General features: G+C 43.2%; 2 protein-coding genes across 2 annotated transcripts in view; both read left to right on the top strand.

The window, feature by feature from the left end:
- The window catches only part of ift57 (intraflagellar transport 57 homolog (Chlamydomonas)), a 52,093-nt gene extending 42,066 nt beyond the window's left edge, over positions 1–10,027 (top strand). Inside the window, exons 7-11 of the mRNA XM_070880047.1 lie at positions 642–713; positions 4,671–4,802; positions 4,890–4,952; positions 5,586–5,652; positions 8,878–10,027. Of these exons, the coding sequence (XP_070736148.1) occupies positions 642–713; positions 4,671–4,802; positions 4,890–4,952; positions 5,586–5,652; positions 8,878–9,056 (513 nt within the window). The 3' untranslated portion in view covers positions 9,057–10,027. The remainder of the gene's footprint in view (positions 1–641; positions 714–4,670; positions 4,803–4,889; positions 4,953–5,585; positions 5,653–8,877) is intronic.
- Positions 10,028–11,894: 1,867 nt separating this feature from the next.
- Positions 11,895–26,827, top strand: part of LOC139264136 (zona pellucida-binding protein 2-like) — a 123,042-nt gene continuing 108,109 nt past the window's right edge. The window contains exon 1 of the mRNA XM_070880221.1: positions 11,895–12,061. Coding sequence (XP_070736322.1) covers positions 11,914–12,061 — 148 coding nt within the window. The 5' untranslated portion in view covers positions 11,895–11,913. The remainder of the gene's footprint in view (positions 12,062–26,827) is intronic.

Genomic DNA, 26,827 nt, shown 5'->3' with positions numbered 1-26,827 from the left:
GTACCTAAGCTGGTACCTGGGAGTGAGTACGCAAATGATGCAGGGAGTTGAGGGAGGTTGGGTCAGAGGAACATAACCAGTCATCTGATTGATTAAGTCAGCGTCGTAGAAGTGCACCCTTTCCTATATACACAAGAATTTAAGAAAAATGGAAATAACAGAAGGTGAGCATGTATTAGAAGATTTGCAAGCAATTTCAAATGTTTTAAAAGCTAAGGTTTTACTATGATGAGAATTAAACTAAAATCTATTTCAACATAAACTTCTGTTTCCCCTGGTAATGTAAATGCAATGATGAGATATCTGGATGTTAGACTATTGAGCAATAGGGAGCAATTAATTTTATATTTTGCATAATTAATCTTTTAGGTTCTATGCCATTGTAAGAAAACAAATAAAAAGTAACTGCATTCATGCAACATGTACAAGACAGTAAATACTGTTTAAGGCAGTAATTGAATTGGTTCTGCTGCTGTTTGTAAATTACTTGAGAATCACTTTTATTTGTCAGAATCTCTCAGCTGAGTTCTTGTGTCCTTTTAACTTGCTGCTAGCCATCCATTATTTTTCTATAAATAGTACAAATAGTGTGTTATACAAGTTTTATTTTATATGTAATATAAACTACTTTGCTTTAACAGGATTGGAGAATTCACGTTGACCAAATGCACCAGCATGAAGAGGGAATTGAAACTTCTCTTAAAGAGACAAAGGTACTGCTTTGTTCCAACTCGCATATGACTTAAAATCTTAATCCTGAAATCATAAAGGGCTTGTTAAATAAGCTTGCATGCTCAAGTTGCAGAGCTAATGCACAAACATTGCGCAACCCGCCGCTAGCTGTCTGTTACTCAGTTGGAGAATATTGTACTCCTGTGTGGTTAAACTCTTTCCATACAAAACTAGTTGATGTACAATTAAATCAAACAATGAGAATAATAACAGGAACTACTCAAATATATGGGCCCAAAAAAGGCTTCCCGTGGGCGGATGCCTCCGACCTCAGAAATTTCTACGAAAGTACCTGTGGTTCCCGGAGTTTCGGAGACTCCTGGTCCTGGGTCTCTAGGCGAAGGCCTATATCCCAGGAGCGCATGCGCTTCGCACGCATCACTGGGATCACGTGGGCCAGCCCAACCTATCAGAGTAAGAGTATTCCCATTCATACTTAATGGTGAATTCCAAAATACAGAATCACCATAAGTATGAATGGGAATACCCCCCAAAATACAGAAACACTGAAAATAAATTTTTAAAAACCATCACATATTTCAAATTAATAAAAATGGAATGTAATTAATTATTTAAAACAAAACTGATTTTTTGAAAAATAAATTTACATATTTTAAGGGGTCTAAAAATAAACTTACCTTGTGTAACAGGATTTTAAATGTATAACATTTTTTTTAATGCTTTTATCAGTTGTAAGAATTTGAAGGGCATTCGCTGGGCAGGAGTTGAGTAAATAGCTTAACTCTCCGTCTACAGAGGCCCTTTACTTTCGGATGCGGTGGATCTGTCAAGAGAATTCTTAACAGATTACAGGTTCCGGGTTTAGGCGCATGCGCTTCACATACCTAAACCCAGAACTTGCAGGGCCCCTATGTGCACGTGTACACCTCATGTGCGTGCGTGCCCGTAGGGGCCGAGAATTCAAGCCGGTGGTCTCCAAATATCAGGCTTCAGATTGCAGCATAGAACCTCCTTGAGAAAATCCACAAAATGCCACACCTGCCACTTTTCAAAGATATACAGGATGCACCTCTCACCGACTCATTAGCAGAAGACCAATCTGGCCAATGTGGCATACGTTGCCTTATTATATTGAACAGAATGGGGACAAATTGTTCCCTCAAGAAACTTCTTCCTCATCACTCAGCCTGATGAATGATTACCTGGCTACAAGCTGTCACACCATCTCTGGTGCTAGCTCAACCATTTTAGTTGTGGGATGGTAAGGGGTGTGGCAAATGACCAAACCTGCGGACAGCTGAACAGCCCTCTGTGTAGCTGCTTTTGAGGATGCCACACGTCTACTGAATGACTGCTCATTTCATGCTGGTCTACCAAGAGGATTTTCCAGATGCCACATTGCTGACACGAGGCTACTCAATAGTTAAAGCATGTCTGATACCTACTTAAGCATTTGACACTTTTGACATTTTTGACTTGTAGTTTATCTCCCTACTTTATAGTTTGTATTTTCCAATCTTTATTATACCGCTTGTGCATTCACAAATAATAATAATAAGGTATGACGTGTGTTCAAGGCATTTGTCCTTGTATTCACTGGAGTTCAGAAGAATGAGAGGGGACCTCATAGAAACGTTTAAAATTCTGACGGGTTTAGACAGGTTAGATGCAGGAAGAATGTTCCCAATGTTGGGGACGTCCAGAACCAGAGGTCACAGTCTAAGGATAAGGGGTAAGCCATTTAGGACCGAGATGAGGAGAAACTTCTTCACCCAGAGAGTGGTGAACCTGTGGAATTCTCTACCACAGAAAGTAGTTGAGGCCAATTCACTAAATATATTCAAAAGGGAGTTAGATGAAGTCCTTACTACTCGGGGGATCAAGGGTTATGGCGAGAAAGCAGGAATGGGGTACTGAAGTTTCATGTTCAGCCATGAACTCATTGAATGGCGGTGCAGGCTAGAAGGGCTGAATGGCCTGCTCCTGCACCTATTTTCTATGTTTCTATGAAGGCCAGTTTAATTTTTGTTTTCCCTCGTGTCCCTCTAAATTTAATGTTGCTATTTCTACTTCTGATACTGTCACGTTGAGCAATTTTTGAGCTTTAATTTTGGGTTATAGCATCATCAGAACCCTTTAATTGGATTTATGTTTCTTTTAACTTGCTGCTGGTCATCCATTACTTTTCTATAAATAACTCATTTAAAATACTTACTTCCTGATGTTGTTTCCCTCACTTGAGGCAGCCTTGTCTGGCAACTATATGCTTTGGACTTGGCCAACTTGGTCAGAGAGGTATTGCAAGTAGAAAGAAATAACTTGCATTTACAACTTCCAAAACGCTTCACAACCAAGTCACTATTATGCAGACAAATGCCACAGGCCACTTGTGCACAGCGATGTGCTACCAATTAAGCCAAGCTGACTGCAGCATGGTAAAATGGAAAGATAATTAATCATTTGTCTTTGTTTTATTTTTGTGAAAGTTTGCTGGACAATTATTTTTTTAAATCTTTCAATTATTTTCCCCATCTTTCCTGAAAGGACTGTCTCGTGTTGTGGTACAGTTCCATGATGCTTACTGCACTCTTGTACCTTGACCAAATGTCTTTCTTTTGTCTAATTGTCTAAGCCTGGATGGTGTCTGTCTTCAGCTGTGGATGCAACTACTTCAGGCAAATTGGGCTTGGCTGTAATGCCCTCCATAGTTGAATTATCTGCTCTTTCCATCAGAAATGTATTTTTCCAAATTGATTAGATTTCAAGGCTCCGTCGCTGCCTCCTATTCATGTACCATTTTAGAATACATGTACGGCTTTAACAGGAGGCTGCATTTGAGCACTGAGACTTGTATAGTGTCCACTTATTAATGGGCTCAAATTTCCCCAGGAGTTACTCCGTTTTTTTTTTTGGAGCAACTAGCTTTTTTTGGAGTAACTTAAAAATCACAGTTCTCCCCATTTAATCTGCTCCAGTGTAAGTGAGTTAGTTAGGTTTTTTTTTAATTTCGCTTTTATTTCAGGCACTTAGGCTTGTTTTTGCCAATTAAGCAAGTTTAGCCAGCTAAAAGTTACTCCAAACTAATTTAGGCCAGCGTATGAGGCCAGTTGTGTCCGCTCTGAAAACCTTGCAGTGAAATAAGAAACCAGCGCAGGTAGCCAGAGATTGTCGGTGGGGGGAGGAAATGCACTAATCACCTTCGCAACATCTTCTTCACAACATCATCAACAATAAATGAAAAATAAATCAATTACTAAAAAATAAAAAGTCCTACCTCGCCGACTGCAGCGCACCGGCAAGCCCTTCAGCCAGGGCTAGGGGCTTGCTCCCCCGAACTCCTCCAGCTTCTGCTCTTGCTCCCCCAGGCTTCTCCAGCTCCTGCTCCTGCTCCCCCGGGCAGATGCAGGAAGGCAGCGGCCGGCCTGTGCAGCAGGCCACTCGGCCCGGGATAGGGGCAGTGTGCTTCGGGCCCCTCTCGCACAGCCTGCAGAGCATCGCAGAGACTCGGGCTGCGAGAAGCTACTGCACATGTGCGCACACTCTAGCGCGCATGTGCAGAGGTCCCGGTACTGTTTTCACCATCGAGGAGAGGCCAAACTCGGCCTGAAGATTTTTGTTCCAGAAAAGCGACGCACCTCTGTTGAGTGCACCAGAAATCTGTACTGGCCAAATTTGGGCCCATTAAAACTGCTTGCGTTCTTGAAAAGAATGATTCCTCAGAACACTAAGTTTAAAAACTTAATTGTTCTGCTTTGATTTTGGGGGGTAGGGGGGGCGGAGAGTGTTAACTTTTTAAATTAAATTAACTATAAATGGAACACTCAGAGGTGTTTTACACAAGAACATGTGTGCAGCCATCTAATTGTCTAATTGGTTATTTCTTTGGCTAATTATTTTTGCTTGTTGAGCATGTAGTAGTTTTGTATTTTTATAGCTAGCTGATCGATATTCACCAAATTCTGTTGTTTTTCTGACAGAGCTACTTGGACAAGCTTCAAGATGAGATTAGTCGAACGCTGGAAAAGGTCAGCAGCAGAGAGAAATATGTCAACAACCAGTTGGAGAATTTGATTCAGGATTTCCGTGCTGCTCAGGCCCAGCTGAGTGAGGTAATCTGCAATGTTCTCTTTAATGCGGCAGTTTTTAATTTAAAAATTGTCCTTAATATTTTGTAAAACGGTTTCATTTTCTTGTAGGCCAAAGATCGATACCAGCAAGGAAGTGGGGGAGTAACAGAACGAACCAGACTTCTGTCTGAGGTAGAATTAATATTAATTGCAAAAACATTTTTGATCTGAAGATTATTTACCTCTAGCAAATCAACTCCAAATGGTTTTTATTTATTTTAAAATATCTCCTTTATATCCCCTTCCCTCAGTAACTATGTGATATGTACTGTGCATTACAGACCAGGTCCTAATTTTGATTCCTGATCTGTGCTAAGTTAGTTGATCTCAGCAGGACCAACAGTGTGTGCATCACCAGTATGTGTCCGTGCCCTTATCTGATTTTGTTTCTGCACGAGCTAAGAGTTCTAACTCCTGATCACGACCTAGTGGCATCTGTTGGAAAATGCATGTGTGGATGTGCAATGACAACAGGATTCTGGTTGGCTGTGTTGCCTCTTGTGGAGGAATAGCTGATAGCTTTTCACTTTGCCACTCATGTTTGCTGATTACACCAAGAATGCATGAATGGCTGCCTCAAGGAGAAAAAGGTGGTAAAATTAGAGAATTTAAAAATTGAGGATTTTCACTCCCTCCTGGCCAAATAACTTTTGTTTTTTCACTGTTCCTTTTGATCATTTTGAAAAAATAGTATAGATCATTTCAATTAATAATCATTCTACAGGTATTGTTTTCAATATTTTGTATGTGTAATTTTTAATTAAGATAAGTGAAGAGTTGGAAAAGGTGAAACAAGATATGGAAGAAAAGGGAAGCAGCATGACTGATGGAGGTGAGTAAAAGGCAGCAGGTCAATCTATTCAAATGAAATCTTGCATATATTTAGATTTTTTTTTAAACAGTCTAGACAATTAGAGAGCATATATTTAAGATGATTAGCAAAGGAAAATATTCTTTTGCAGCATACCCACAACAGAAACGGTAGTGAAAGCAAATTCCATAATATCTTTTAATGGGGAAGTAGATAGATATTTGAAAAAGAAAAATGTAAAAGGGTATGGGGATATGGCAGTGGAATGGGATTAAGTGGATAGCTCTTTCAGAACAATGACACGGTCGATGGGTCTGAAAACTTCAAGCTTCCTGCAAGTGATGTTCGAGAAATTTCTCCGATTTCTTCCCAAGGTGAACCACAACAACAACGAAAACTTGTATTTATATAGCGCCTTTAATGTAGTAAAACGTCCCAAGGCGCTTCACAGTATTATGAGACAAAAAATTTGACACCGAACCGCATAAGGAGAAATTAGGGCAACTTGGTCAAAGAGGTAGGTTTTAAGGAGCATCTTAAAGGAAGGAAGAGAGGTGGAGAGGTTTAGGCAGGGAATTCCAGAGCTTAGGGCCTAGCCAATAGAATACACGACCATCAGTGGTTGAGCGATTATAATCAGGGATGCTCAAGAGGGCAGAATTAGAGGAGCGCAGATATCTGCGGGGGGGGGGGGGGGTTGTGGGACTGAGATATGGAGGGATTTGAAAACAAGGATGAGTATTTTGAAATCGAGGCGTTGCTTAACCGAGGAGGTCAGCGAACACAGGGGTGATGGGTGAGCGGAACTTGGTGTGAATTAGGACATGAGCATCCGAGTTTTGGATCAGCTCGTTTATATAGGGTAGAATGAAGGAGGCCAGCCAGGAGTGTGTTGGAATAGTCAAGTCTAGAGTTAACAAAGGCATAGATGAGGGTTTCAGCAGCGGATGAGTTGAGGCAAGGGTGGAGATGGGTGATGTTACGGAAGTGGAAATAGGCGATCTTAGTTATGCTGCGGATATGTGGTCGAAAGCTCATTTCCAGGGTCAATATGACACCAAGGTTGCGAACAGTGTGGTTCAGCCTACAGGCAGATATTGGGGAGAGGGATGGAACATCAGAACATAACCAGGAGCAGGAGTAGGCCACCTGGCCCCTCAAGCCTGCTCCGACATTTAATAAGATCATGGCTGATCTGATCATGGACTCTGCTCCACTTCCCTGCCCGCTCCCCATAACCCTTATCGCTCAAAAATCTGTCTCTCCCCTCCTTAGATATATTCAATGACCCAGCCTCCACAGCTCTCTAGGGCAGAGAATTCCACAGATTTACAACCCTCTGAGAGAAGAATTCCTCCTCATCTCCATTTTAAATGGGTGTCCCCTTATTCTGAGACTATGCCCCCTAGTTTTAGTTTCCCCAATGAGTGGAAATACTCTCTCTGCATCCACCTTGTCGAGCCCCTTCATTATCTTGCATGTTTCGATAAGATCACCTCTCATTCTTCTGAACTCCAATGAGTATAGGCCCAATCTACTCCAACCTATCTTCATAAGTCAACCCCTCACGAATTATCCTAGTGAACCTTCTCTGAATAGCCGCCAATGCAAGTATATCCTTCCTTAAATACGGAGACTAAAACTGCACGCAGTACTCTAAGTATGGCCGCACCAGTACCCTGTACAATTGTAGCAGGACTTCTCTGCTTTTATAGTCCATCCCCTTTGCAATAAAGGCCAACATTCCATTTGCCTTCCTGATTACTTGCTGTACCTCCATACTAACTTTTTGTGTTTCATGCACAAGAACCCCCAGGTCCCTCTGTACTGCACCACTCTGCAATTTTTCTCCATTTAAATTATAATTTGCTTTCCTATTTTTCTGCTAAATTGGATAACCTCATATTTTCCCACATTATACTCCATCTGCCAAATTTTTGCCCACTCACTTAGCCTGTCTATATCCCTTTGCAGATTTCTTGTATCCTCCTCACAATTTGCTTTCCCATCCATCTTTGTATCATCAGCAAACTTGGCTGCATTACACTCAGTCCCTTCATCCAAGTCATTAATGTAGATTGTAAATAGTTGAGGCCCCAGTCTGTTAATTAGCCAATCTGCTATCCATGCTAATATATTACCCCCAAACCTGTGAACTTTTATCTTTCACAGTAACTTTTTATGTGGCACCTACTGGTTCCCCCTTATCCACCCTACTTGTTGCATCCTCAAAGAACTCCAGGAAATTTGTCAAATCCAGGGAATTTTGGTAGATTACAACCAATGCTTCCACTATCTCTGCAGCTACTTCTTTTAAGACCCTAGGATGTAAACCATTAGGTCCAGGGGACTTATCTGCCTTTAGTCACATTATGTTACCGGGTACTACTACTTTAGTGATTGTATTCAGTTCCTCCCTTCCTAAAGCCCCTTGATTGTCCACTATTGGGATGTTTTTAGTGTCTTCTACTGTGAAGACCGATACAAAATATTTGTTCCAAATCTCTGCCATTTCCCTGTTCCCCATTATTAATTACCCAGTCTCATCCTCTAACGTCCCACACTTTAATCTATTTTCCCAGTCCACTTTAGCCAACTCTGCCTTCATACCTTTGTAGTCTCCTTTGTTTAAGCTTCGGACACTGGTTTGAGATTCAACTTTCTCACCCTCCAACGGAATTTGAAATTCAACCATGCTATGGTCACTCATTCCTAGAGGATCCTTTACTAGGAGATCTTTAATTAATCCTGTCCTGGAACGAAGTTTGTGACGAGGCTTCCCAGTGTTTAATTGGAGAAAATTTCTGCTCATCCAGAACTGGATGTCGGACAAGCAGTCTCTAACAATTTAGAGACCGTGGCGGGGTCGAGGGAAGTGGTAGTGAGGTAGAGCTCAACCAGTGAAACTTCCGGCTGGATAACAATCTACAGGTTACCTTTCTGTATACCCAGTAATGCAGGAGCTATACTACTTTCTGTCATTATCATCTTCAGATGCTCTTTGAGCATTTCTCCCTTGTGTTAAGGCTCTTTTCTAGCTTGTATTGACCGACATACCTACTTATTTATTACTCGTGAAGGTTTGAGACAGTTATATGTTAACATTTAATCTGCTTAACATTTATTTGAATGTACAGAAGAAATTTATGTCTGTATAGTGGTGAAACACTGAAGGTTATATACTTGCATGCAAGTTATAAACCAAATGGAATTAATCACTACATTAATTGTTACTTTTATTTTCAGCTCCATTAGTGAAAATCAAACAGGCATTGACTAAACTGAAGCAAGAGATAATTCAAATGGATATCCGAATTGGTGTTGTGGAGCATACTTTGCTACAGGCCAAACTCAAAGAGAAATCAAACATGACCAGAGACATGCATGCTACCAATATTCCAGAAACCACAATAGGTGGTTATTGACATTGTTTGTGTCCAAATAGTTACTTCCCTATTGAATTCTTGTGATTTAATTGAGGAATCAAAAATTAGGATTCTTAGAACAAGTTCAACTGCAACAAATCAGTAATTGGATCATTTTCTACAGGTTACTATAATTAAACATTTGCACATATATTTATGGTCAAAAACAAATGGGAAAACTGATTTTAAAGTAGTGCCAGTACTTCTTTCATTAATACCATAGTACTTTGCAAGTATTGTGTGCAAGACTTTATTTAGCAATGAGAATCTTGTGCTACATGTCAATTATCAGTGGGTGTTGTGCCCCAATTGGCTATGTAGTTTTGAACACTCATTCTCTATTGTTATTGGCAACACTTCAATTTTTTTAAAGTTAGAAATAATAAAATATACGTTTAATATTTTGTAGTAAAATGTTGCAGCTGTGTTAGAAATGCTAAATACCTCAAGTGTATTCAAGACACAAGTTGTAATTTATGCCTTGTATAAAAATCCATGTTTCATTTCTAATCATCACATGTAGCGGTATGTGTTACCAGTAGCCATTAAGAAGCTAATCTTAAATACAGTATTTAGTGCATAAAGTTTATATTGCATACAATTGAATATCTAGTTACAAGGTAGTAATTCCACTTCTGGATTCATTGGCATTAATTGCACCAGATTTCCCTTGTATTTATGAGCACTTTGTTTTTTTTTTAACATTCCCATGGATCAATTCTCTCTAATACATATCCTTTATATTTATTTTAATGCTATCTTTATGAACTGGTCCTATAAATTGTTCTAAAATACAGTAAATTGTACAATGCTTAAAAACGTGTGCACAGATTTGTATAAAGTTTAACATTTTCTTGCACGCAGTGCAGATATTTTATGTAAGCCTTTTATAAACATGCATTTGCAATGCTGTAATCGTTGGATAAAACAATTAAAGTTTATTTTATCAATAAAATGTCCAGTTAAGCCAATTCTATATCTGATTTTTTTTTCTAAAACAGCACATTAATATCTCACAAGCCGACTCCAAAAAAAGATAATTTATTAAAGTTTGTTTTACTTGTGAAGGAGACCTGCATAACTCAATACTTCATCGCTCGAGTTACACGATTGCCTTCAAGCGTGGAATTAGTTTATTATTCAACAACTTCATATACAATATATTTGCTAGTTGATCTTTGTGGCATTACTTGGACAAAAAAGGTTTTAATATTCATTCCTTGTAATTATCTAAACTTGTCTTCCACTCTAATTGTTCCTATCTCTTGCACACTTTCAGTCTAACTTTACTTGTCTGCAGCTTTCACTCCTTTTTGTAAGTTGCTCCTTGCTTCTTTTTGTGCCTCTGTATACCCCTCACACACTTTTTTCTTGGATATCTTGCAATGTATCTCCCACTCTTCTTGAGTAATTGCATATTTACGATTCATTACTGTTAAAAGCCTGTCTGATTTCCCATACATAATCTTATGTTCAGCAACTCTAATTCAGAGATTAATTTTGCCCTTTACAGGCTGAAATTTAAAAGTGCAAGTTTTCTTGTAGAGGTGTGATGACCTGACTACTCAATATTATAAAGTGAGACTTACAACATCGAGTAAGTAGGTCATTGTCACCAAATTCAACGGCTTGTATCATTTTGTATATTTCTGTTAAGTAGCAAGAAATGGATTTCCTCTGCAACCTGCCGTATAGACTAGGGACAGCATTCCAATGCTTTACCGATCTAAATATTGTTGAACACACAAGTTTGTCAATGTTGACTCATAGGATGGAACTTTCTTGCTGATTTCCATTTGTGGGCTACTTAGTTTATATAAACATCTTTTTGCAAATTAGTTTTGAATGAAGAAGTAGCATGGAATTGAATATAAGGCTTAGAAAAATATAAGTTTTTTATTAAAGCTAATATGCAATTACATAATTGAATGTTTTATAAAATACATCTATTGAAAGGGGAATTGAGTAATGCCTATTTTGTTAGAGAACCATTAATCATTGATTTTCTCATTTTAGAGAATGTATGTAAATCAAAATAGTGCAACATTGGGTAAGAAACTATAAAACAAGCAGAGCATTTAAGAGACCACAAGGGTAATAAGAATGTAAAATTACTGTATCTATTCAGTTTTACTGAAAATTGTAAATAAGCTACGATTTAATAAAGTATGAATCACTAGAGTTAGTCCCAAACAAATAGAAGTTTATTAGGAATTAATGCAGTTTGTTTCTATGCAGTAGATGGTTGAAAGCTGGCGTTGCTTATATTTGTTGCATATGAGTAGCTTATTGGAACATCAAGATTTTTTTTTCCAACAAGTTTTTCCTTCAGTAATCTATAGTTTATGTTGTTTTCTGCGCTTGGGAATACTGCGGCTCGTGTTTTTGCAATATCTATGTAACTAGTCATGGTGGAATATTGTAGATTGTGCTGTTTTATATTCCAGTACCCCATCCTACAGGCGTGCAATCATGGACGAGTGCAACAGCATCCAATCTATTCCTTCCGAAATGGCCACAGGGCAGACATGGTAGCTGATTCGAGCAAAATAGTAGATCTCCTAGGTTTTAGGTAATGATATCAGGAGGGGGACAACCATTTGATCCATTTTACGTAATGATATAACTGGAATTAATTTGCACAACGGGGCAAATCCGCAAAAGATGCTCATTACAAAAAAATGCCAATGTTGTTGCTCTGCTCCCTCCAGGGACGGGAGAAGCACGTGCGGTTGGCAGCGATAATGCCGTCCGAATTCTCGGAAGCCGTTGCTAAGAGACCCAGTCACCCAGCGTTCCAGCCCGGGGAATGTTATTTTTTGAGGTGCGAGATGAAAGGACAAGTTCACCAGGAAAAATGTGGGAACCGCGCAAAATTATACCAATTCTTCACTTTTCAAAGTCTCACAACGTTACCAGTCAAAAAGTTTTAAAACATGTAATAGTGGTGTTGATCATAGTCGCGGGGCTCGCCTATGGTTTATTTCTCTCTTTGCAAGTGTCAGGTATGTGAGTTGTCGGGGTTTTCATGTTCACCTCTCAGCGTTGTACAGTCCTGTCCAGACGGTACAGCCCTCGCAGATTCAGGACAGGAAGTTATTGGAAAGGGTGGTACGCATGAATTAGTAAATTAATAGTATCTTTTGTTTGCCATTTGTATCCAGCTGCCTGCCTGTTAATGAAAAAACGGTGAGATGAAGTAAGGTGGGAGGAGTCTCGTGGAGCATAAACACCTATTGGTTGGGCCTTCTGTGCTGGAAAGTTCTACGTATTTCTATGTGAAAAGTTATATAAAACCGAGAAAGTATCACATGAAACAGTTATATGAAATTACGTATATAGTTTCAACAACTATTTCATCATCAGAGTTGTTGATCAAATTGTTGGGCCCAATTCCTTGTTTAAAAAGCCTTCAGTGAAATTAAGGATTTCTTGCTGAAAAAAAGGATTGAAAAAAAATTGTACCGAAGGGGACCAAGCTCCCCAACAAATTATATTTGTTGCGGGAGGCAGTAAACTTTAAAATTTGGGGGGAGGGGCAATTTTTATCGACCACCCCAGTGTCTGGGGGAATGGGCTAGAGCACAGCACAGTAACTGCAGCCTATTTCTGTCAATGTCCAGGTCATGCCAATTTGGTGGGGCCCTGGAAATGGGCGCCCAGGCTTCTGCAGGAACAAGTGAGCGCCTCATTAGCTTATGCAAACCGGGGTGCTATGACATCAAAATGAGGCTAATGAACTTTTGGAAGTACCAACGGATGGGGCTTATGCCAAGTAATGCTCCACCCATTAGGACTGGGAATTAAATCTTATGGGGTACTTGACAATCCGGAAAAGCAGACAGAAAGGAAAAGGTGGGGTAGCTCTATGGAGCATAAAGGATGGAATTACTGCAATAGTAAGAAATGACATTGGCTCAAATGATAAGGGTGTTGAAACAGTTTGGATGGAGATAAGGAACAATAAGGGGAAAAAGACACTGGTGGGCGTAGTCTATAGGCCCCTTAACAGTAGCAACTCTGTTGGTCGGAGCATAAACTAGTACAGAGTGGGGGCTTGTAAAAAGGTGATTTTAACCTCCATATTGATTGGACAAATCAAATTGGGCAGGGTAGCCTTGAGGAGGAGTTCAAAGAGTAAATAAGGGATGGGTTCTTTGAGCAGTATGTAACGGAACCAACCAGGGAGCAAGCTATCTTAAATCTGGTCCTGTGTAATGAGACAGGATTAATAAACAATCTCCTAGTAAAGTATCCCCTTGGAATGAGCGATCATAACATGATTGAATTTCAAATTCAGATGGAGGGTGAGAAAGTTGGATCTCTAGCCAGCGTACTAAGCTTAAATAAAGGTATGAAGGTATGAGGGCAGAGTTGGGTAAAGTGGACTGGGAAAATAGATTAAAGTGTAGGACGGTTGATGAACAGTGGTGTACATTTAAGGAGATATTTCACAACTCTCAAGAAAAATATATTCCAGTGAGAAGGAAAGGGTGTAAGAGAAAAGATAGCCAACCATGGCTAACTAAAGAAATAAAGGACAGTATCCAATTTAAAAACAAGGGCATACAAAGTGGCCAAAACTAGTGAGAGGACAGAAGAATGGGAAACTTTTAAAAGCCAGCAAAGAATGATTTTTAAAAAATGATTAAGGAAGGAAAGATAGACCATGAAAGTAAACTAGCACAAAATATAAAAACAGCAAGAGTTTCTATAGGTATATAAAAAGGAAAAGAGTGGCTAAAGTAAATGTTGATCCCTTAAAGGATGAGACCAGGGAATTAGTGCTGGGGAACATGGAGATGGCAGAAACTCTGAACAAATATTTTGTATCAGTTTACGGTAGAGGACACTTAACAATATTCCGACAATGGATAGTCAAGGGGCTGTTGGGGGGGAGGAATTTAACACAATCACAATCACTGAGGAGGTGGTACTCAGTAAGATAATGGGACTAAAGGCAGATAAATCCCCTGGACCTGATGGTTTGCATCCTAGGGTCTTAAGAGAAGTAGCAGCAGAGATAGTGGATGCATTGGTTGTAATTTACCAAAATTCCCTGGATTCTGGGGAGGTCCCAGCAGATTGGAAAACTGCAAATGTAACACCCCTATTTAAAAAAGAAGGCAGACAAAAAGCAGGAAACTATAGACCAGTTAGCCTAACATCTGTGGTTGGGAATATGTTGGAGTCCATTATTAAAGAAGCAGTAGCAGGACATTTGGAAAAGCAAAATTTGGTCAGGCAAGAGTCAGCGTGGATTTATGAAGGTGAAGTCATGTTTGACAAATTTGCTGGAGTTCTTTGAGGATGTAATGAACAGGGTGGATAAAGGGGAACCAGTGGATGTGGTGTATTTGGACTTCCAGAAGGCATTTGACAAGGTGTCACACAAAAGGTTACTGCACAAGATAAAAGTTCACGGGGTTGGGGGTAATATATTAGCATGGATAGAGGATTGGCTAACTAACAGAGAACAGAGAGTCGGGATAAATGGTTCATTCTCTAGTTGGCAACCAGTAACTAGTGGGGTGCCGCGGGGATCAGTGCTGGGACCCCAACTATTTACAATGTTTAGTAACGACTTGGAAGAAGGGACTGAGTGTAATGTAGCCAAGTTTGCTGATGATACAAAGATGGGAGGAAAAGCAATGTGTGAGGAGGACACAAAAAATCTGCAAAAGGACATAGACAGGCTAAGTGAGTGGGCAAAAATTTGGCAGATGGAGTATAATGTGGAAAAGTGTGAGATCATGCACTTTGGCAGAAAAATCAAAGAGCGAGTTATTAGTTAAATGGAGACAAATTACAAAGTGCCGCAGTACAGCGGGACCTGAGGGTACTTGTGCATGAAAAGGATAGTATGCAGGTACAGCAAGTGATCAGGAAGGCCAATGGTATCTTGGTCTTTATTGCAAAGGGGATGTAGTATTAAAGCAGGGAAGTCTTTCCACAGCTATATAAGGTATTGGTGAAGCCACACCTGGAATACTGTGTGCAGTTTTGGTTTCCATATTTACAAAAGGATACACTTGCTTTGGAGGCAGTTCAGAGAAGGTTCACTCGGTTGATTCCAGAGATGAGGGGGGTGAAGAAAGATTGAGTCGGTTGGGCCTCTACTCATTGGAATTCAGAAGAATGAGAGGTGATCTTATCGAAACGTATAAGATTATGAGGGCTTGACAAGGTGGATGCAGAGCGGATGTTTCCACTGATGGAGGAGACTAGAACTCAAGGGCATGATCTTAGAATAAGGGGCCACCCATTTAAAACAGAGACGAAGAGAAATTTCTTCTCTGAGGGTTGTAAATCTGTGGAATTTGCTGCCTCAGAGAGCTGTGGAAGCTGGGCCACTGAATAAATTTAAGGCAAATAGACAGTTTCTTAAACGATAGGGGATTAAGGGGTTATGGAGAGCGGGCGGGGAAGTGGAGCTGAGTCCGTGATCAGATCAACCATGATCTTATTGAATGGCAGAGCAGGCTCGAGTGGCCGTATGGCCTACTCCTGTTCCTATTTCTTATGTTCCTATCTCCCCATGTTTATAACCAGAAGCAAGTGCCTATGCCAGAAAACCCCTGCCAAATGCTTGGGACCAGGGACATCTGAACACAATGAGTGTGATGTGTATATCAATTACAAAGACAAGCCAACAAATTGCATATTGCTTTTGGTCTTTGAAGAAACTTTTAATGCCTAGCTCATTAGCATGTTAGCCACTATTCATCTTAGTTCTTTTTTTAAAGCCTTGTCTATAGACATTGGTCTAGAAATTCGAGTAGGCCAGAAACCTGCTGCTGCCACTGCAGGCTGAAGTTAACAGCCACCCACCGGCATTTTGGTGCTGCCTGCTGATTTACATTAGCGCAGTGCAAAACCTGCGGTGCAACACTTTCCGACAGTAGTCTCAGCAGGACGCCCAATGTAGCTTGGCCGTAGTGTCCCTGGAGCAAAAGCAGTGTTGTGTTAAAGCTAGCCTGTCATTGTAGAAAGCAGTGTTGAACCTTAATGGGGAACTGCCTTTTGAAATTAAAAAAAAATTCCGAAATGGCAATCTTCCGCTCTTAAAGATGAACTGCCTTCCGCACGTAAAAAAAATTGTTAAAATGTTTCAACACTAACACAAATGGCTCAACAAGCCAGGGATGAGTCACCCAGAGTTTCACATGCAGCACTCCAGCTTTGTGCAGGAGTCCTCTACCCACAGGAGCCAAGAGGACCTCCACAAATAATGTGGGACCAGATCACCGAAGCCGTCACTGCCAGCAGTGTCGCTCCCATGGCCTAGCTCTAGTGCTCAAAGAAGCTTCATGACCAGTGATCAAGGTCAGTGAATGCATCTTCAGAAGTCATCTCCGACCAACTGCACATCTTGCCTCACACGGCTCATTACGCGATCCCGTTCTCCATTACTCACCTACCAACAATCTGCCAAACACGAGGCACACCTCCCATTCCTAGCCTCACCTCACTCCCTTGGCGGAGATGGTGCTGGCCATTCTTGGCAGGAGTATGGCTGAGTCCTTGGCCAGCAGCAGAGCTGAAAGGATACAAGATGCCATCCCAGGTCCCATCGGGAGGCTGAAGGTTGCTGGCCTCTTGCTCTCGGTGCTGACCGTGGTGGCCAGAAGGGTAGGGTCAATCTGGGGCAGGGTGCCAGTAGTGGTGCCTGTGCCATCCATTGATCGCTGGCCCTGCAGTGAGTAAGCTCTCACTGTGTGTGGCCACACTCCCTGGGGGAATCCTCTTGGTCCCAGAGGCGCAGGTTACATGATTGGATAGCCCGCTGGACCAGGTGCTTCAAACGGGAGATTGCCCTTGGCTTTGTCGGCGTGCATCTTGAACCCGGCATCACACATTATTCCATCGCTTACATTCATGATACATTGGCTCCGATCGCACTCGGCTACTCGTTCACATTTGTCAATTACATCTTTTCCCTCAATTACATATTTTCCCTGTATATTACCAGCAACGCTGTGCAATGTTACATTTAGATACTTGTGTTCATCAATTACATCTTTTTCACGTATCCTACCGGCATCGCTGTTCAACGGTACATTTAAATACTTGCATTTGTTAATTACATCTCTCACATTAGTATCACTGGCATCGCTGTACTAAAAATAGAACTGTCCCTTTAATTGTTCTGGGTTGCCGGTCTCCTTTAAGAGGGCCTTGCAATCTTTACCCCAATCCGGTTCGTTGCTCGGCATCACGTGTTGCTCCCTCAACGCTGCCCCTCATGGTCTGGTCGCGGCCATCTTGATTTCAGGCACTTCGCCTCGTGGTGCGGGCGCCATCTTTTCACTGTCCTCGAGGTAGGCTGCGGTGATCCTTCTCTTCCCCAGGTTCTGCCTCTGAAGCCGTGGATTTACCTTCTGCATCGATCTACTCCCTTCTGAGTCCTACCACGGCTCGGAAGGTGAGTTCGGGTCAGATCATCTCGCCCTTGGGTAGTGTGGTCTGTGTCGTCGCCGCACAGTCGAGTTGGACGGTAGGATCTTCAGGTGCTGCGATGGATCCAAATTTGGGGCCGCCTAGGACGTCGATTGCCGGGGCCTGGAGGCCTGCTCAGCTCCAACAGATTTGGATTTGCTTCATCCAACTTCTTCCAAGCACCATTGGACCATCACCAGCAAAGATCCACAAAGGTAGCTTGTGCATCGCGTCGCCGTAGGACACCTGGACATCCACGCTGCCAACGACTGGGATGGTGTCATTTGTGTAAGTGAGCAGCTTCATCTGGATTGGGAGCATTTTAGATTGTTTGATAGGGTTGTCCCAGAGTTTCTCGAAGGCCGCCTGGTTCATCAGCGATTGGCTCGCCCCTGTGTCGACCTCCATCGAGACTGGAATACCGTTGATTTCAACTTCTATTTTCAACGGGGACCTCTCGGTGGAGCAGGTAAACACGCCGTACACCTCTTCGTGGGGCTGAGCTGCCTCCTGGACACTCTCTTCGTCTTCATCAGCGCTGGAGCCCGGGTGATCGGCCAACTCTTCAGCGACTTGGTGAGTAAAATTTATTTTACACATTCGCTGTAGATGGCCTTTAGTGTTACAGCCCTTGCAAATATAGTCTCTCTATCTGCATTGGTGGGCTCTGTGATTTCCTCCACAGTGCCAGCATGGGGCTGGCCGGTTGGCTCCCTGCGACGGACTCAGAGTTGCGGGGCTCGGGGTCACAGTCTTGCCTCTGAAAAGCGCCATTCGGTTCACTGTACTTGCCGTATGGGAGTCCTGGGGTTGAGTCATCATCCTTCTGGAATTGCAGGACGAGGCCATGAACGCTTGTCTCACGTTAATTGCTTTCTGCAGGGTGACGGTGATGTCCGCATAGAGCAGCCTTTGGAGGAGGGTGGTGAGGGTAGGGTGGGAAATTAAGAGCTGCATGCTTACACTGTGTGCACCTTGTAAATAAGCAGATATTGTGGAATGAGTGGGAAGTGGGATGTGAGAAGGAGGATAATGTATTACCATCAGACAACCTGGACACACTCCGGTTACTCTGGAACTAGCGTCCTTACCTGTAAAATGTACTTGTTCCACTACTGCTAAACCCAAACAGTCATGTAACCAATCCTACTTTTTGTACATGTATGTAAATGCAACTGTCGAGCCACACACATGGTCTAATGGCGGGGGGGGGAGGGAAATAGGGGTATGTAGCCATGGACACATGGATCACACCCAGAACCCACTCAAACCCCCATTTCAACCTCCAACCATCCACTGCTGACCATTTCCCAATGTCGTGGCAATAAGGACTTGGAGCTCCAAAGGGAGAGAGCCATTCCCAAGCACAGATAATGTGTAAGGGCTTTGGGCACTCAAGTCGAGTGCCAGAGCACCCAGTGCAAAGGCCAGTGGCACAAGACTTAGGGGGAGTGATGTGTATGTATATACCCTTTACACTCAATGTACAGTTACATAAGACCAATGAATGTATCTTTACACTGTATACAATATGCCTGTACCACCAGAGGATGCAACTGGTGGAGACCTAGATGACCTAGAGGTCATCTGCACACTGCAGGTAACCAGGTATAAAAGGGAACTCGCCTTACTGTAACCTCACTCAGGAGCTGCAATAAATGGACTAACGTCACAACAGTTCAAGTGCAATATCTTGCCCGTGGAGTCATTACTAGAGTGCTTACAGACACTACGGGCCCAAGTTTCCACACGATAAAAAACGGGCGCCCCTCCGAGCTGGGTGCCTGTTTTTCGCGCCTAAAACGGCACCGGAAAAAAAACTCGAGATTCTGGAGAGCCCTGCAGCTCCTTGTCTGTTTGGCGCGGCGCCCAGGGGGGGCGGAGCCTACACTCGCGCCGATTTTATAAGTGGGAGGGGGCGGGTACTATTTAAATTAGTTTTTTTCCTGCCGGCAACCCTGCGCATGCGTGTTGGAGCGTTCGCGCACGCGCAGTGTGAAGGAAACATTGGCACTCGGCCATTTTTGTGGTTCTTTGTAGCTGTTTAATTTTTGAACATTTTTTAATAAAAGCACATTGCCATCAGCACATCAGCACTGAGGCTTCCTGCAGCCTTCTCACTGTCTCCTTCCCGCCCGCCGTCTGGAACGGCTTCCTCCCCCCCCCCCCCCCCCCCGCTGCGTTCGGTCGATCGGGCCCGCACTCCCTCCCTTCCGCCGTCTGGAACGTCTTCCTCCCCACCCCCCCCCGCTGCGTGCGGTCGGTCAGTCGGGCCCACACTCCCTCCCTCCCTCCCTCCCTCCCGCCGTCTGGAACGTCTTCCTCCCCCCCCCCCCCCCCTGCTGCGTTCGGGCGGGCGGGCCCGCACTCCCTCCCTCCTGCCGTCTGGAACGTCTTCCTCCCCCCCCCCCCCCTCCCCCCGCTGCGTTCGGGCGGGCGGGCGGTTGGTCGATAGGGCCCGCACTCCCTCCCTCCCTCCCTCCCGCCGTCTGGAACGTCTTCCTCCCTCCCCCCGCTGCGTTCGGGCGGTCGGTCGGTCGGGCCCGCACTCCCTCCCTCACTCCCTCCCACCGTCTGGAACGTCTTCCTCCCTCCCCCCGCTGCGTTCGGGCGGGTGGGCCCGCACTCCCTCCTTCCCACCGTCTGGAACGGCTTCCTCCTCCCCCCCCCCCCCTCCCCCCCCCCCCCGCCATCGGGAACGAACGAACGAACTTGTGAGGCTGGCTGAAGCACTTTCACACAGGTAGGAAGATGGTTTATTTAATCTTTTCTATGCTTATAAATGTTTATTCAGGTTGGATTTATTTGTATAATATTTGTATAAGTATAAATAAGGATTTATTGTAGAATTTAATGACTTTCCTTCCCCCCCCCTCTCCCCCCACCTCGTTCTGGACGCCTAATTTGTAACCTGCGCCTGATTTTTTAATGTGTAGACAAGGTTTTTTCAGTTCTACAAAAATCTTCACTTGCTCCATTCTAAGTTAGTTTGGAGTACGTTTTCACTGTGGAAACTTTGAAATCAGGCGTCAGTGGCCGGACACGCCCCCTTTTGAAGAAAAAATTCTGTTCCAAAGTAGAACTGTTCTACCTGACTAGAACTGCAGAAAAAAAAATGTGGGGAATTGCGATTTCTAAGATAGTCCGTTCTCCACCAGTTGCTCCTAAAAATCAGGCGCAAATCATGTGGAAACTTGGGCCCTACTTGTCTTTTTTTGGCCATAAGCAGTCAGTCTCATTGTTTAAGAAGAAAAGTAATGAAGCACATATCAGAAATTCAGGCACTCATGTTTACTAACCATAAATTTAACTGGTTGAGAAATTGTGCACAACATGCAGCTGAATTTTGAATATATGTTGCTGCCCATCAGAAGTGTAAAATTACCTCTGTATTCTAATATTAGAAGATTGGGGATTCATGTAATTTCAATCCCTGCATGGACAATATGAATCAATATGCTAATCATTACAGACTTTACAGATGTGCAATGTTCAAGTCACCTCAATGGCTTGTAGGGGATGGTGTGTGGGTCAGGTTCACTTCTGACTTTCTGAGCGGTTCGAATCGCTCCCACTCCCTCGATTCAAGACCTTGGATTTATTTAGGGATGTGACAAAGTGCAGCAGACAATTGGTTTTGATGCAAGAAACTTTGATTTTATTCAAGACAGAAAATTACAATATTTAATTTATTGTCAAATCTTATAATCTCTAAAATAGGGAACACTTTAATACATACAAGAAGAAATACAGCGGAAAAAAAATCTCCCACCTCCCAGTCCCTATCTCTAGCTAAGTTAGACTCTAGGGCAGCAGGGATAATGCTCACCAATCCTTCCTTTGACAGTTGATGATGGTTCACGATTTCAGGGTTCGCTGGGTTTTGTAGGCGCTGCTTGCCATACCCGAACGTAGTAGGGGACTTCTTACTGCGTTTCCTTCAGTTGGGGTGTGTCCGCTGATGCGGTAGGGCGCGTTTTGGATATATGGGGTAAGTACCCACTTTTTCTCTTCCAGAGTAGGGTTTTGGGTTACTTTAGGTAAGGTTTTACCCGTTAGCAGGTCAGGAACAGATTGTAGAGTGGAAAACTTTCGAATCTCCGTTTTTTTCCCGAGTTGGTTCTTGTCGAAATCTGTCAGCCGCAGTGGCTCAATATTACCAAGTTGGTTGTTGGTAATGGTTTGTTGGTAGTTTCGTAAGGCTCTTGTTGCCGCGATGTGTCTGATGATATCCGGGGTCACTGAAAACTGACTTTCTGCCTTGGCTGTGATGATCTGTGATAGTCTTGAAATAACCATGAATAGCCTTGAATAATCTGTGATAACCTACTGACTGTAAAACAGGGCCTCAATTATACTTTAAGAGGCCCTCTAATCTGCGCGCCAAATCAAGCCCGATTCTTTCTTTAATTTTGGCGGGCTCGTTAATGGTAACTCGATTATAAATGTGTCAATTGTTGAAATTATCCTTTGGTTTCGAGTCACAATTGTTAAAGTTAGTTTCTTGTGTCGAGTCGCCTGTCTGGGTCCGAGATTTCTTTGCAGGCTGGAAAGGTGATTAGCATTATACATGTGTTGAATGAGTTCTGTGCTTGGACTGAAACTGTACTTCCTTGGGTCGATTGTTGAAATGTTAATGTCTTCTAAGGAGGTAAACAGTTCCCCAGACAATTTGATTAGCTCCAATATCCCCAGATAGTTTAATTAGCTCCAATATCCAAACTTGCTTTACAGAGGTTGATCCCACCCCTGGTCTTGCAGCCTTTTTCCTCACAGACCCAACATGCACCTTTTAAAGTTCCAAAGTTCGTCTTAAAAGAGTCCAAAAATTATCCTTCCTAAGGGTTTCTTCAAGCATGGGAGAATCTTTGAATTTTGAGAAAACCTACAGGCTTTATTTTTCATTACTGTTCAAATATATAGCAAAAATAAAGAATACTTTGAACATTTAGAATACTTGTGTGAATGAAACTAAATTGTAATTAATTATCTGCGTTACAGTACTGTGAAATGTTCTGCACTTCTGACCATCTGTTTCTGGTGTTTTTCTTCCCTGGCACTGTGTCCAGCAAGACCACTCCATTTACATGCAACTTGCTGGAACATATTTCTGCTTATAAAATTAAGTTCAGATGCAAAATGACTGATTCTTTGCTCCAGTTTGTAGGAGTAAAAGTGCGATCAGTGTTTTTCCTTGTGGTAATGTACTGATCAGAATCAGTTGTATTTATATCCTATGCATTTTATTATTTACTCCTGTCACTCCAGATTGGGTTTGAAATATTTAAAATAAACACTCTGTCTATATTTCCAGTTATCGAGAAACCAAAAGTAACATTTAGGATGATCTAGTTTATTCTCAGTCAAACTTGAGTAGAAATTTACTGTAAACCCTCCAAGATATCTTTCAATAATAAGACAATTATCTGGCATGCACTACTCTTGTTATCATTGGTGAGGTGCTAATTATGTATTTAATAGCACAGTTCATTTATTTGAATTATTCCTTCAAAAACTCCTTAGGGTCTACTTGAAGATTATGCTGTCGTGTGGTAAAGAGCTAATTGCTTACAACTAGGCAAAAAAAAAATCAAGGCAACAAATAATACTGTAAATTAATATTACAAGTCTATATAGCTAAATTATGATACGGTTCACAAATTAAGAAAAAGTCTCCAGGGCAGTAAGTTATTTTACCATAGCTAATCAAATAATTTGAATTTGTGCGGTGATTTAGAGAACATGGTCATGGTGTGTCAGACCTGCCAACTACATACCGCCCCAAAACAGCGTCGGCAACAGAAACAATGCCGCAGGAAAATCAACGCTGGAGCACTCAAAGATCCTGCTAAGAAAACCCTATTCAGCCAGTGCCTCACTACCAACCTGACTACTCCCAGTGACCAGAAACACAGAGTGTCCACAGTGCCTGGTCTGCCCTCAAGGCTTCCATAATTAGCACCTGCAAAGAGACACTCGGTCACTCGACCAGAAAGCACCAAGACTGGTTCGACGAGAACGACGAGGAAATCCAGGACCTAATATTCCACAAGCACAAGGCATTCTTGGACTGGAAGCAGCAACACAACTCGAGGGCAAGAAAGCAGCTCTACAGATATCCGAAGGCCGAGGTCCAACAGAAAACCCGCGACCTAAAGTGTTATGTCTGTAATGTACTTATGAATGACTCCATGAGGCAATGTGTTGTACTCAAACTGTAGTGGCCTTGTTCTTTTATTCCAAACTCCAGAGTGAGGCACAAGCACGCTGTGCAGCCTTTTATACTGGGCCCTGCCACCAGGGCAGGAAATCCCGGTCTCCACCAGTTGCACCCTCTAGTGGTTCCAGCATGTATATACACAGTGTAAACCTTATTGATGGTACATCAGATAAACAAATCTCCATCTTATGCAACCACACAGTGACTAAACAGAGAGTACATCCATAGTCTGCATATACAACATAAAGGACAGATGGTGGGTGGAGAAAGCACAAGAAATCCAGCAGCTAGGCAACAACCATGCATACGAGGATTCTTCAATGCAGTCTAGATGACCTATGGCCCAAGCATCCAAAGTCCTACCCCACTGCTGGCCAAGAACGGAATGGTGCTCATCAAGGACAGAGAGGCAGTCAGTGCCCGCTGGAAGGAGCACTTCGAGCATCTCTTTAACTGAGACTCTGTCTTCAACGTGAGTGTCCTTGACTCCATCCCACAGCATGCCATCCGCCACTATCTCAGCACAACCCCAGCCCGGCACGAGGTTGAAAAGGCCATCCGACAACTGAAGAACAAGTCATCAGGAGCTGATGGAATCCCTGCCGAAGCATTAAAACATGGCGGAGAAGTACGACTGGCGTGGATTCATGACCTCATCTCTCTTATCTGGAAGGAGGAGATCATGCCAGGAGATCTCAGAGACGCTGTAATCGTGACCATCTTCAAGAAAGGTGACAAGTCCGACTGCGTTAATTACAGAGGAATCCCCTGGTTGTCGACCACTAGGAAAGTCATCGTAAGAATCCTTCTCAATCACCTTCCTGTGGCTGAAGAGCTCCTCCCAGGGTCGCAATGTGAATTCTGCCCACTAAGGGGCACAATGGACATTATCTTTATTGCACGGCAGAAACATAGAAATTTACAGCGCAAGAGGAGGCCATTTCAGCCCATCGTCTCCGCGCCGGCCGACAAGAGCCGCACGACCCTCATTCAGCAGCCCTGAAGGTTACATATAAACCTATGAACAATGGTGGAAAGGTAAAGAGCACCCAGCCCAACCAGTCCGCCCACACAACTGCGACACCCCTGACAAAACATTCGACACGCCACCCCAACCAGAGCCATGTGATCTCCTGGGAGAGGCAAAAACCCAGGCCAATTAGGGAAAAAAAATCTGGGAAAATTCCTCTCTTTCCCCATCCAGGCGATCGAAACTAGTCCAGGAGATCACCCTGGCCGTATTCGACTCCCTGCAGTACTTACCATTATATCTGCGCCGGCCAACAAGATGTTATCCAGTCTAATCCCAATTACCAGCTCTATGTCCGTAACCCTGAAGGTTACGGCACTTTTAAGTGCCCATCCAACCATCTCTTAAAAGTGGTGAGGGTTTCTGCATCAACCAGTCTTCCAGACAGTGAGTCCCACAATCCTCTGTGTAAAAAAGCCCCCCCTCAAATCCCCTATAAACCTTCCACCAACCACCTTAAAACTATGCCCCCTCGTAATGGACCTCTCCACCAATAGAAATAGGCCCTTACTATCCACTATGTCCAGGCCCCTCAATATTTTGTACACCTCAATGAGGTCTCCTCTCAACCTCCTCTGTTCCAATGAGAACAAACCCAGCCTATCCAATCTGTCCTCATCACTAAGATTCTCCATTCCAGGCAGCATTCTAGTAAATCTCCTCTGCACCCTCTCTAGTGCAATCACGTCCTTCCTATAATACAGCGACCAGAACTGCACGCATTACTCCAGCTGTGGCCTAACCAAAGTGTTATACAATTTAAGCATAACCTCCCTTCTCTTATATTCTATGCCTCGGCCAATAAAGGCAAGCATTCTGTATGCCTTCTTAACCACCTTATCCACCTGGCCTCCTACTTTCAGGGATCTGTGGACAAGCACTCCAAGGTCCCTTTGTTCATCTACACTATTAAGTGGCCTACCACTTAATCTGTATACCCTTTCCTTAATAGCCCTCCCATAGTCCATTACCTCACACTTCTCTAAATGAAATTCCATTTGCCACTGCTCTGCCCACCTGACCAGTAGATTGATATCCTCCTGCAGCCCATGACTTTCCTCTTCATTATTAACCACACAGCCAATTTTAGTGTTGTCTGCAAACTTCTTAATCATACTCCCTATATTCAAATCTAAATCGTTGATATACACCACAAAAAGCAAGGCGCCCAGTACTGAGCCCTGCGGAACCCCACTGGAAACATCCTTCCAGTCACAAAAACATCCCATCAACCATTACCCTTTGCTTCCTACCTCTAAGCCAATTTTGGATCCAACTTGCCACTTTGCCCTGGATCCCATGGGCTTTAACCTTTGTGACCAGTCTACCATGAGGGACCTTATCAAAAGTTTTGCTAAAGTCCATATACACTACACTCATCGACCCTCTTGGTTACCTCCTCTAAAAATACAATCAGGTACAAGAGAAATACAGGGAACAGCACCAACCCTTGTACATGGCCTTCTTTGACCTCACAAAAGCATTCGACTCTGTCAACCATGAGGGATTATGGAGCGTTCTCTTCAGATTCGGCTGCCCTCAGAAGTTTGTCACCATCCTCCGCTTCACGATGACATGCAAGCCGTGATCCTGACCAACGGATCTATCACAGACTCATTCCATGTTCGGACCGGGGTCAAGCAAGGCTGTGTCATCGCACCAACGCTCTTCTTCTCGATCTTCCTTGCTACAATGCTCCATTTCACCCTTAGCAAGCTCCTCCGCTGGAGTGGAACTAACTTACAGGACAAACGGGAATCTGTTCAACCTCCACCGCCCCCAGGCCAGATCCAAGGTCGTCCCATCCTCCATCATTGAATTACAGTATGCAGACGATACCTGCGTCTGCGCACACTCGGAGGCCGAACTCCAAGCCATCGTCAACACCTTCACCGAGGCGTATGAGAGCAAGGGCCTCACACTAAACATTCGTAAGTCAAAGGTCCTCTACCAACCTGCCCACGCCACACTGCATTGCCCCCCGGTTATCAAAATTCACGACGAGTCCTCGGGAGCCTACTGTCAACAAGGGCAGACATAGACGACGAGGTACAATGCCTTCAGTGTGCCAGCGCAGCCTTC

This window comes from Pristiophorus japonicus, chromosome 5 (genome assembly GCF_044704955.1).
Source record: "Pristiophorus japonicus isolate sPriJap1 chromosome 5, sPriJap1.hap1, whole genome shotgun sequence".
NCBI classification, from domain to species: Eukaryota; Metazoa; Chordata; class Chondrichthyes; family Pristiophoridae; genus Pristiophorus; species Pristiophorus japonicus.
Note: the sequence above shows the minus strand (reverse complement) of the source record. Positions and strands in the feature narration are given on the sequence as shown.